Raw genomic sequence first — 10,010 nt, forward strand, 5'->3', positions numbered from 1 at the left:
AATTAGGCATACTTACTACATACCTATTATCTTCTACCTTATACCAAAATAAATATAAATAACATACATTGTATGTACCTATCTATCAACGAATAAACAATTGATAAGACAGATAGACTTACATACTAATTCACATAAAGATCCAGTGTGAGACACGACCACCTTGTCAGTGCGCGTTTTATCTTATTCATATCTATTGTTTTATCTTTATTATGGTCGTGCCGAACAAAGGTCAGTATAGATTTTATTATTAAGTAATACACCAAGATTAGATATAAGTATTTATATTCTATGGTAGGTAAGTTTATCTGGCATCCTGCAGTTTTATATAAATCCAGTTTAATCCTAGCAAAAATAAATAAGATAAATGCCAAATAATTCTGTCACTCAGCGGAGGTTCAAATGTTTTTCATAATATAAAAATAAGTCTAGTGTTTATTCATTAACAGTCATATAGATATCCCGTATATAATCGCCCAAAAAAAGAATCCCATGTAAGCCTTACCATTAGTCGCCGTTTATGACATCCAAGGGAAAAACGTGGACTATTCTAAAGTGCCGAAAACCAAACGGGAAATAATTCATTAAAAATAAAAATATCCATATATTTCCAGTGTACATGTACCACAATTTGGACGAATTTTTTTTAATTCACAAATCAAACGTATTCAAAGGACAAACATCATTAAAATCAAGCCAATATAAGAATATTAATTTATTGTTTCAGGAATATTTGTAGTCGGCGCGAAACGTACGCCATTTTGTAAATATGGCGGATCTCTGCGCGAACTGACTGCTTCGTACATATTCGCTACAGCTGCCAAAGGAGCGATACAATCAGCTGAATTGGACCCTAGTATCATCGACCACACATTTGTAGGAAATGTTAACTATGTAAGTTGATGTTTGCTATTAGACTGATAGAGGTCGCCTATTTCCCCTTATTTAAAACTTCACCTATCATTTTCGAATATGGGCGCTTATGCATTATTGCCCGCGGGTAGATACTAGATAGTTGCGTAGATACTTACCTACAAAACCACAGTAATGGTAACTGGTAATCAATGTGGGTTATTATTAATGGTCATCTCCATTTATTTCTGTGGATATTGCAAAGGGATATCGTACGGAACGTGGCAAGCAAAATGTAGTGCAACAAAACAATGATGAATCTGGCGATATACCTACCTAATCCAACTAATATTATAAATGCGAAAGTTTGTGAGTACCTATGGATGTTTGTTACTCTTTCACGCAAAAACTACTGAACCGATTACGACGAAATTTGGTATGTAGGTAGCTGAAGACCCAGAATATCATATAGGCTACTTTTTATCCCGGAGTTTATTATATTTAGTATAATTGCACGCGGACAAAGGCGGGCGGCCTCTACTTATCTATAAAGAGAGAAATAAAATTGTCCACAGACAATGAACTAATCATAAAATCAATCAGAAACGTGGTCTGGGAATTGGTGGACGATTTGCGAAACATTCCATTTTGAAATAGATCATCATGGACATTGGACAATCTGGGAGTAGTCATAACGTGGCCTTTTTGGCATGTGCTCATTTTAGGAAATGGACAATAGGTACCTATAGTCGCAAACGGCCCTCAACACTACAGCTAAAAATGTACTTATTCGTATTGTTCTTCTTTTCTCAGCTCAGCCAATGCGACGGCGGTAAGACCCCAAGGTACTGCGGCATCTACTCAGGAGTACCCATCGATAAGCCAGCCCTGGGCGTGAACAAGGCATGTGGAAGCGGCCTGCAGGCTGTCATTAACGGTGCTCTGGTTTGTATGAATTGGATTTTGTTTTTGTACCAGAATAAGCATACATACATATTGTCACGTCTTTATCCCTAGTGGGGTAGACAGGGCAAACTGTCTTGAAAAGAATGAAAGGCCACGTTCAGTTGTTTGGTTTAATGATAGAATTGAGGTTCAAATAGTGACAGGTTGGCAGCCTATCGCCTAAAAGAAGAATCCCAAGCTTATAAACGCCTTTTACAACATCCGTGGGGAAGAGATGGAGTAGTCCTATTCTTTTTTCTATTGGTGGTGCCGGGAACCACACGGCACTTTGGCATCTTTTGATTATATTAGTACTTATTTTTCATCTAGCCGAAAGTCCAAAGTGACCATGGGTAAACCAATGCATGTGACTAAATCGTGGTTCCGATAGACACATTATTAAAAAAAATTTGACGGCCTCTGTGGCGCAGCGGTAGTGGGCTTGTCTGTGACACCGGGGTCCCGGGTTCGAATCCCGTCCAGGGCATGATGAGAAAAGAACTTATTCTGATTGGTCTGGGTCTTGGATGTTTATCTATATAAATATTTATTATAAAATATAGTATCGTTGAGTTAGTATCTTGTAACACAAGTCTCGAACTTACTTCGAGGCTGACTCAATCTGTGTAATTTGTCCCGTATATATTTATTTATTAATTAATGCCTACAACACAACACACCAACAATTTCAGACAAAACCGTTTTCCATTTCGAATAAGAACTTTCTAAAATGCTTACTTCATTAACAGCATATTTCATCACATTTTCCAGGAGATCCTAACAGGCCTTGCCAGGGTGTCGCTCACCGGCGGGACAGAACAAATGACGTCACTACCACACCTTGTCAGAAATGTTCGTTTCGGCGCCACCCTGGGTGGATCATACCAGTTCGAAGACCATATAACTACTCAGTTCGTAGATAGCCGAAGTGGGTTGACCTTGCAGAAGGTGGCTGAGGAACTGGCAAAGAATTACAATGTGACGAGGGAAGACGCTGATAAATATGCATCTGAGAGTCGCTTAAAGTGGAAGGCAGGTGATTGGATTTCTATTTTAATCATAAATTTAACACGAAGTATTCGTGGTTTAATTATCGTTTATATATAGAATTCTCATGTCACAATGTTCGTTCCCGTACTCCTCCGAAACGGCTTGACCGACTCTCATGAAATTTTAGGAGCATATTGAGTAGGTCTGAGAATTGGCCAATATCTATTTTTCATACCCCTTAGTGATAAGGGTTGTCCACCCTTAACATTTTTTTAATAGATGGTTCGGTCATGCGGAGAGGATGAATGAAAGCAGGTTGACTAAGCAGATATACAAGGAGAGTGTGGAGGGAAAGGTCGGAGTGGGAAGACCTAGACGAACGTATCTTGATCAAATTAAGGACGTCCTGATAAAGGGTCAGGTCAAAAGTACCCGAAACCGCCGAGCTTGCATGAAGAGAGTTATGAATGTGGATGAAGCGAAAGAAGTATGCAGAGATCGTGGCAAGTGGAAAGAGGTAGTCTCTGCCTACCCCTCCGGGAAAGAGGCGTGATTTTATGTATGTATGTATGTTAAATCCAATGGAGTATGACTGCATAGAATCGTGAACCTGACTATGACAGAAATTCCACCATATTTAACAAAGCGTAAAGTTCACATTTCAATGCCTCTCCAGCCCAAACATCTAATGTCTTCGTCGAAGAACTAGTGAGTGTAACAGCGACAATGAGAAAGAAGGAGATCACGGTGTCAGAAGATGAGGTGACAGATGATGACAGCAGCTTGCAAGGGTTGGAGGCGTTACAACCAACGCTGATAGATGGTTCGGTTGTTACTGCTGGGAATTCTGCTGTGAGTTTTACTTCTTTTTCTTGATATTTCTGTCCATAGTCCTTCTTTTGATCTTATCTATCTATACTTATAATATTAAGCTGAAGAGTTTGTTTGTTTGTTTTAACGCGCTAATCTCAGGAACTACTGGTTGGAATTTAAAAATTATTTTTGTGTTGAATAGACCAATTATCGAGGAAGGCTTTAGGCTATTTAACATTACGCTACAACTATAAGGAGCGAAGAAATAATGGAAAATGTGAAAAAAACGGAGAAAATTTTTACCCTTGAGGTCTTCAATGATGCCCAAAATAACTATTCCGAGCGGACGGAGTCGCGGGCACAGCTAGTTCCTTTATGCGAGGTTAGAACTGTATGTCGGTTTCCACCAAGTTGCATACCTACTACGCGTGTCTTTTACGCAGTCAATCCAACTCTTTTAGCAATATACATTCGTCCACGATTTAAGAGATCTACATATATTTGTAAATTGACGTCCGGAGAAAATGCTGCAGTGTAGTTTGTTCCGCCGCTTCTTCTACACATGCGCTTTGGAAGCGGTAGTAGTTATAATTAGATTTAAGTGATGTGACGTCAATAAGTGATACCTTGTATCCAATTTTAAAATAAATTTATTTCTAGATATTTGTCATTTTAATAGGCTTAAGCACAATTCAATACTGCTCAGCTGATTTATGAAAACATTGCAGGTCGAACGGTTAAGTTATCCGAATAAAAAATCGTCACGCACAGGTTCCAATGTTATCGTGTACCATGTAATGACTTCTTTTTATGTTAAGCAGATTAGAATAAGTCTTCAAGTGCACATTTTTGATCCAATGTGCAGATCGGATATTTAATTCTTGCCTCCATGAAAAATAGACGTGACAGTGTGACGAACTCTGTGTATCCGACGTAATAGATTTCTCTTATAGATTTACTTGTCGTAAAAGATTCTGTTTTTATAGGCACCTGCGGACGGTGCAGCATCACTGCTCCTGACAGACGAGGAGACGGTGACCCGGCATCAGCTCAGGCCACTCGCGAGGGTTGCCGGGTGGGCCTGCGTGGGCGGAGACCCAGAGTCTGGCCTGGGTGCGGTCACAGCCGTGGAAAGACTGCTAGAAGTAACAAGGGTGAAAGAAGTAGATTTGTTTGAGGTTAGTATTTCCAAGTGCCGTGTGGTTCCCGGCACCAATACAAAAAAGAATAGGACCACTCCATTTCTATCCCATGGATGTCGTAAAAGGCGACTAAGGGATAGGCTTACAAACTTGGGATTCTTTTTTAGGTGATGGGCTAGCAACCTGTCACTATTTGAATCTCAATTCTATCATATAGCCTAATAGCTGAACGTGGTCATTCAGTCTTTTCAAGACTGTTGGCTCTGTCTACCCCGCAAGGGACATAGACGTGACCATATGTATGTATGTATGTATGTAGTATTTCGACCGTTATTGCTATTCTACTAGTAAGGAAAGGTATAAAAAGACTTTTGATTAGACGATGGGCTGTTAAGCATTCAAAATCTGCATCTCGATTCCATCATGAGGCTATCCGGATGAACGTGGACATCGAATATTTTTAGCTCTGACCCCGCAAGGGATAAGGACGTGATTGCATGAAATCCACCATATGTGCTCCACCTAAACCACCTTAGACCTCATAATTTTTATCAGGGAGATAAAGATCAGACACACTCAAAATTCAATTCATCTTTTTTCATCAATTTAAACCATCTTAAAGTGGAATATTATCAAATTGTTCCACAGATACAGAGTGCCGTGTGACTCCCGGGACCAATAAAGCAAAGAATAAGACCACTCCATCTCGTTCCCATGGATGTCGTAAAAGGCGACTAAGGGATAGGATTATAAACTTTGGTACCTATCTTCTTTTAGACGATGGGCTAGCAACCTGTCACTTTTTTAATCTCAATTCTATCGTTAAGCCAAAAAGCTGAACGTGGCCTATCAGCCTTTTTAAGACTGTTGGCACTGTCAACCCCGCAAGGGATATAGACGTGGTTATATATATATGTATGTATTCCATAGATAAGCGACATGTTCGCCTCTCAAGCTGTCGTCACTAGCAGACAGCTCAACATAGATCCTGACCAGCTGAACGTATCAGGAGGAGCATTGACCCTGGGCCATCCGGTAGCTGCCTCGGGCGCTAGGATAGCAGTGCATATGGTACATGAACTGAGGTAAGAGGCTTAACTTAGACGAGGCGAACCTAGTACCTAGAGACTTATTTTCGGACATTGAAAGGCAATGTCTCATCCTATCTTTCTTTCAAGCTTCAAGGTAACTGGATTGGTAGAAAGAGAGAGAAGACCTATTTTCGTTGAAGGTTGGTAATTAAGGGAACATTTTTAGATTCTGAGAACATAACCACTGCACAAGTGCCTAATGTAATGACTACTGTTATGGTTACATACATACATAAAATCACACCTCTTTCTCTGCATAGGAACTTCCTTCGCTTCATCCACATTCATAACTCTCTTCATGCAAGCTCAGCAGTTTCGGGTACTCTTGACCTGACCCTTTACCAGGACGTCCTTAATTAGATCAAGATACGTTCGTCTAGGTCTTCCCACTCCGACCTTTCCCTCAACACTCTCCTTGTATATCTGCTTAGTCAACCTGCGTTCATTCATCCTCTTCACATGACCAAACCATCTTAACATACTCTTTTCTATTCCTGTAACTACATCGTCTTTCACATCACAACATTCCCTTATCACGCTGTTCCTTATCCGGTCACTCAATTTCACACCCATCATACTCCTTAACGCTCTATTATGGTTTTCGACGACTATTCATATTTATATAAGTATAATATATACTAGATTTCACTGGGGCTTGGCTCCCAATAATCAGTACAGTACCTACGGTAGTAGTACCCTATGTTTCTCCTGAAGGTTGAGTCCATCTCTGTGCTATTTAATAAGTCTATTCAGAAATTTATTCCTAACAAACAACAAAACAAACCGTTTCTCTTTATTATATAAACATTTACATACATATAATCGCGTCTATATCCCTTGCGGGGTAGACAGAGCCAACAGTCTTGAAACAACTGAAAGGCCATATTAATCTGTTGTGCAAAAGATGGAATTGAGAATCAAATAGTGACAGTTTGGTAGCCCATCGCCTACAAGAAGAATCCCAAATTGAAGAATTAACGTTTTATAGTAGTTGCATTTTATATAATAACAAATTTACTGTTTTTTTTACTAAATTTCAGGCGTCGTAACTTAAAAACTGGAGTAGTCGCGTCGAGTTGCGGTGGAGGGCAAGGAATAGCCTTATTGCTAGAAAATATGTGAAGAAAATGTGCCAAATTTAGATTTTAATATGTACTAGCAACTGATGCTAGAATATTGTTAAAAATCATACAAATCAATACGAAAGAAATGACAGCATGTAATATTTTGATTGGAGGAGAAAAAGTGGAGCAAGTGAAAGAGTTTGTATATCTAGGATCAAAGTTTACATCAGATGGCAAGTATGATAGTGATATTGAAAGGAGAGTGAACGCGGGGAACATGGTGAATGGAGCTTTGCATGCCTTTATGAGCAGTCAGAAACTATCCAAAAAGGCTCGACTGGCTGTGCACAGGGGCGTGTTGGTCCCGACATTAATGTATGGGAGTGAAAGTTGGGTATGGCAAAAGAAGCATGAAAGCAGAATAAATGCAGTGGAAATGAGAGCGTTAAGGAGTATGATGGGTGTGAAATTGAGTGACAGGATAAGGAACAGCGTGATAAGGGAATGTTGTGATGTGAAAGAAGATGTAGTTACAGGAATAGAAAAGGGTATGTTAAGATGGTTCGGTCATGTGGAGAGGATGAATGAAAGCAGGTTGACTAAGCAGATATACAAGGAGAGTGTGGAGGGAAAGGTCGGAGTGGGAAGACCTAGACGAACGTATCTTGATCAAATTAAGGACGTCCTGGTAAAGGGTCAGGTCAAAAGTACCCGAAACCGCCGAGCTTGTATGAAGAGAGTTATGAATGTGGACGAAGCGAAAGAAGTATGCAGAGATCGTGGCAAGTGGAAAGAGGTAGTCTCTGCCTACCCCTCCGGGAAAGAGGCGTGATTTTATGTATGTATGTATGTATGTATGTATGTATCATACAAATCAGAATAAAAATTATATGGTTCCTTTTCTACATTTTAATGATTCCAAATAACGACTTAATTACGTCATATCCATATGTCAGATATTTTATTCGGAGACATATTGTAATATAGTATACAATAAAGGTCCTGTTTTTACTATTTCACCATTTAAAAATCTTGATAATTTTAAGTGTACTGTAAAGTACTGAAATATGTTTACTGTAACATAAGTACTAAAGTACTGAAAAAAGTCGCAAGGTGTACATTTACAGTGAATTATTATTTTGTGGTACTATAAGGCAGGTTACGTAAGAATTGAAATCAATTTAAACAAGGTATATTCATTTTTAGGTATGTATATTATTATTGAATAAAACCTAAGTCCATTTAAATGCTACTCGTATGTACATACAGTGAACTGCAGATTAACTTGAACCCCAGTTCATACAAACCAAAATATTGAGAAGTCAAGTTTCTTTGCAGGTCTCTATACAATAGATACAAATAGTGTTATAAGAAATTATCTAACTTTTGGAAATTGAAGTTTTATACCTATGCTAAATTAAAATAATAATTACATGACATACCAACATATGTACTTATTAATTATGTATATTTCAATATTTATCTAACATGGTATGACAATACTATGAAAGAATTTCATATACCTTATCACTAAGTTAATATAAAAAACCTAGTTTCCTTATAAATAGGAAGAAGTTAAATATATAATATATAAATATAAATAATAATAAAATGTTACTGTAATTACTATGTGAGAGTTTCTCCCTTAGTTACCTGTAAAAAAGAATATATGTATTTACTATGTCAAGCTGTTACAAATCATGGAAAAATGTAAAATATGTATATACTAGAGGCCGCCCGCAACTTCGTCCGCATGGAAACCCTATCAATCCCGCGGGAACTCTGGGATAAAAAGTAGCCTATGTGTTATTCTGGGTCTTCAGCTACCTACATACCAAATTTCATGGTAATCGGTTCAGTAGTTTTTGCGTGAAAGAGTAACAAACATCCATACAAACTTTCGCCTTTATAATAGTAGTAGGATTTATTTTATTTTTAACCAGCTTAAAAAAAAAAGTTGGTTCTGAATTTTAAATATGTTTGTATATTTGTCTGCAATTATCTCGCTTTTCATTGAACCAATTTTGATGCAGTTTTCAGGAAAGTGTTTGTTACACTTAGGAGAATGCTTTACTGACATCAAAAAGCAGTATATCAATGGGAGGCAGATCCCTTATTTATATTGAATAAGTCTTTTTATTATTTAGACACCTGTCAAATTAAAGACTAATTTACCCATTGGTTCTTATTTTTAACTCCTATTTTTCCTATATAATTCTGTCACTGTACAATTCTACATTTAGGTCAGTTCACACTAAGAAAAGATGTGACATACCATTTTATAAGAGAGACTTTGTTGCCTCTCTCAGCACAAATTGACTTTAAGGTTCTCATGACCTACTTTACAGGTTGCCTATTATTTTACCAGCCTCCTTCACATCTATTGATTACATAAAAAATGTTTCTACTGACTATCCTATCAAAACAAATTGTTCAGACAACATTAAACTTACACAAGCCTCCAAATAGTCAATCTTCCTCTCCAAAGATGTCAATTTCTCATTCAAAGTGGCGAGTCGCGATCTGCATGACATGTCTACAACAAAACAAAATGATGGTTAAAAAACAAAACAAAACAAACATTGGTATCAGGTCTCTGAGAATATTGCATCTGGTTAAAGTTTCTTGGATACGGATCTCGTTCGGCTTGGAAGAAAATATGTAGTACACAATTTAAATCAGAGAAGTTAACAACGAAAGCGTTTGATCAAGCTTTCACTTACCGAAAGAATTTAGAAAATCGGTGATCTTTTTTATGCTTCCCGTGATAACCTCTATGTATTCCCTATTAGCCCAATCCTGTTGGATTTGCTTTTGTATTGTTTCACGAGGAGGTGCAGCCATTTCGAGATTTGTATGTAGAATAGAATAGAAATATAGTTTTTATAAGAACTTAGGCAAATAAATTTGACAAATCTTAAGAATTTGGGGTTTTTACAGTTTACACACAACAAAGCTAAGATATTTCTTGTATTGTTGAAAGTCACAAACTAAGGAGAGATACTATTGAAAGTCAAGTCAAGTCAAACTTGAACAGACAAGGACAGGCAGATGCTGACAGTGACAGTCCGATGCGAAGAACAGGCTAAACAAAAGATCAAAGCAAAGGTACA

At 37.9% G+C, this 10,010-nt stretch overlaps 2 protein-coding genes across 2 annotated transcripts; one reads left to right on the top strand and one right to left on the bottom strand.

The window, feature by feature from the left end:
• The first annotated feature begins 38 nt into the window (after positions 1 to 38).
• LOC106136454 (3-ketoacyl-CoA thiolase, mitochondrial-like) lies at positions 39 to 7,023 on the top strand. The gene is made up of 8 exons (XM_013337007.2): positions 39 to 231; positions 728 to 894; positions 1,666 to 1,797; positions 2,569 to 2,833; positions 3,464 to 3,639; positions 4,587 to 4,778; positions 5,673 to 5,827; positions 6,874 to 7,023. The coding sequence occupies exons 1-8, from the start codon at positions 213 to 215 to the stop codon at positions 6,953 to 6,955; spliced, it is 1,188 nt and encodes a 395-aa protein (XP_013192461.2). The 5' UTR covers positions 39 to 212; the 3' UTR covers positions 6,956 to 7,023.
• Positions 7,024 to 8,454: 1,431 nt separating this feature from the next.
• On the bottom strand, positions 8,455 to 9,917 carry LOC106136455 (probable protein BRICK1-B). Its single transcript, XM_060949647.1, has 3 exons — positions 9,621 to 9,917; positions 9,351 to 9,433; positions 8,455 to 8,550 (listed from the first exon to the last, which is right to left on the bottom strand). Exons 1-3 carry the CDS (start codon positions 9,739 to 9,741, stop codon positions 8,524 to 8,526), a joined length of 231 nt encoding a protein of 76 aa, XP_060805630.1. The 5' UTR covers positions 9,742 to 9,917; the 3' UTR covers positions 8,455 to 8,523.
• Positions 9,918 to 10,010: the final 93 nt, after the last annotated feature.

This window comes from Amyelois transitella, chromosome 19 (genome assembly GCF_032362555.1).
Source record: "Amyelois transitella isolate CPQ chromosome 19, ilAmyTran1.1, whole genome shotgun sequence".
Taxonomy (NCBI): Eukaryota; Metazoa; Arthropoda; class Insecta; order Lepidoptera; family Pyralidae; genus Amyelois; species Amyelois transitella.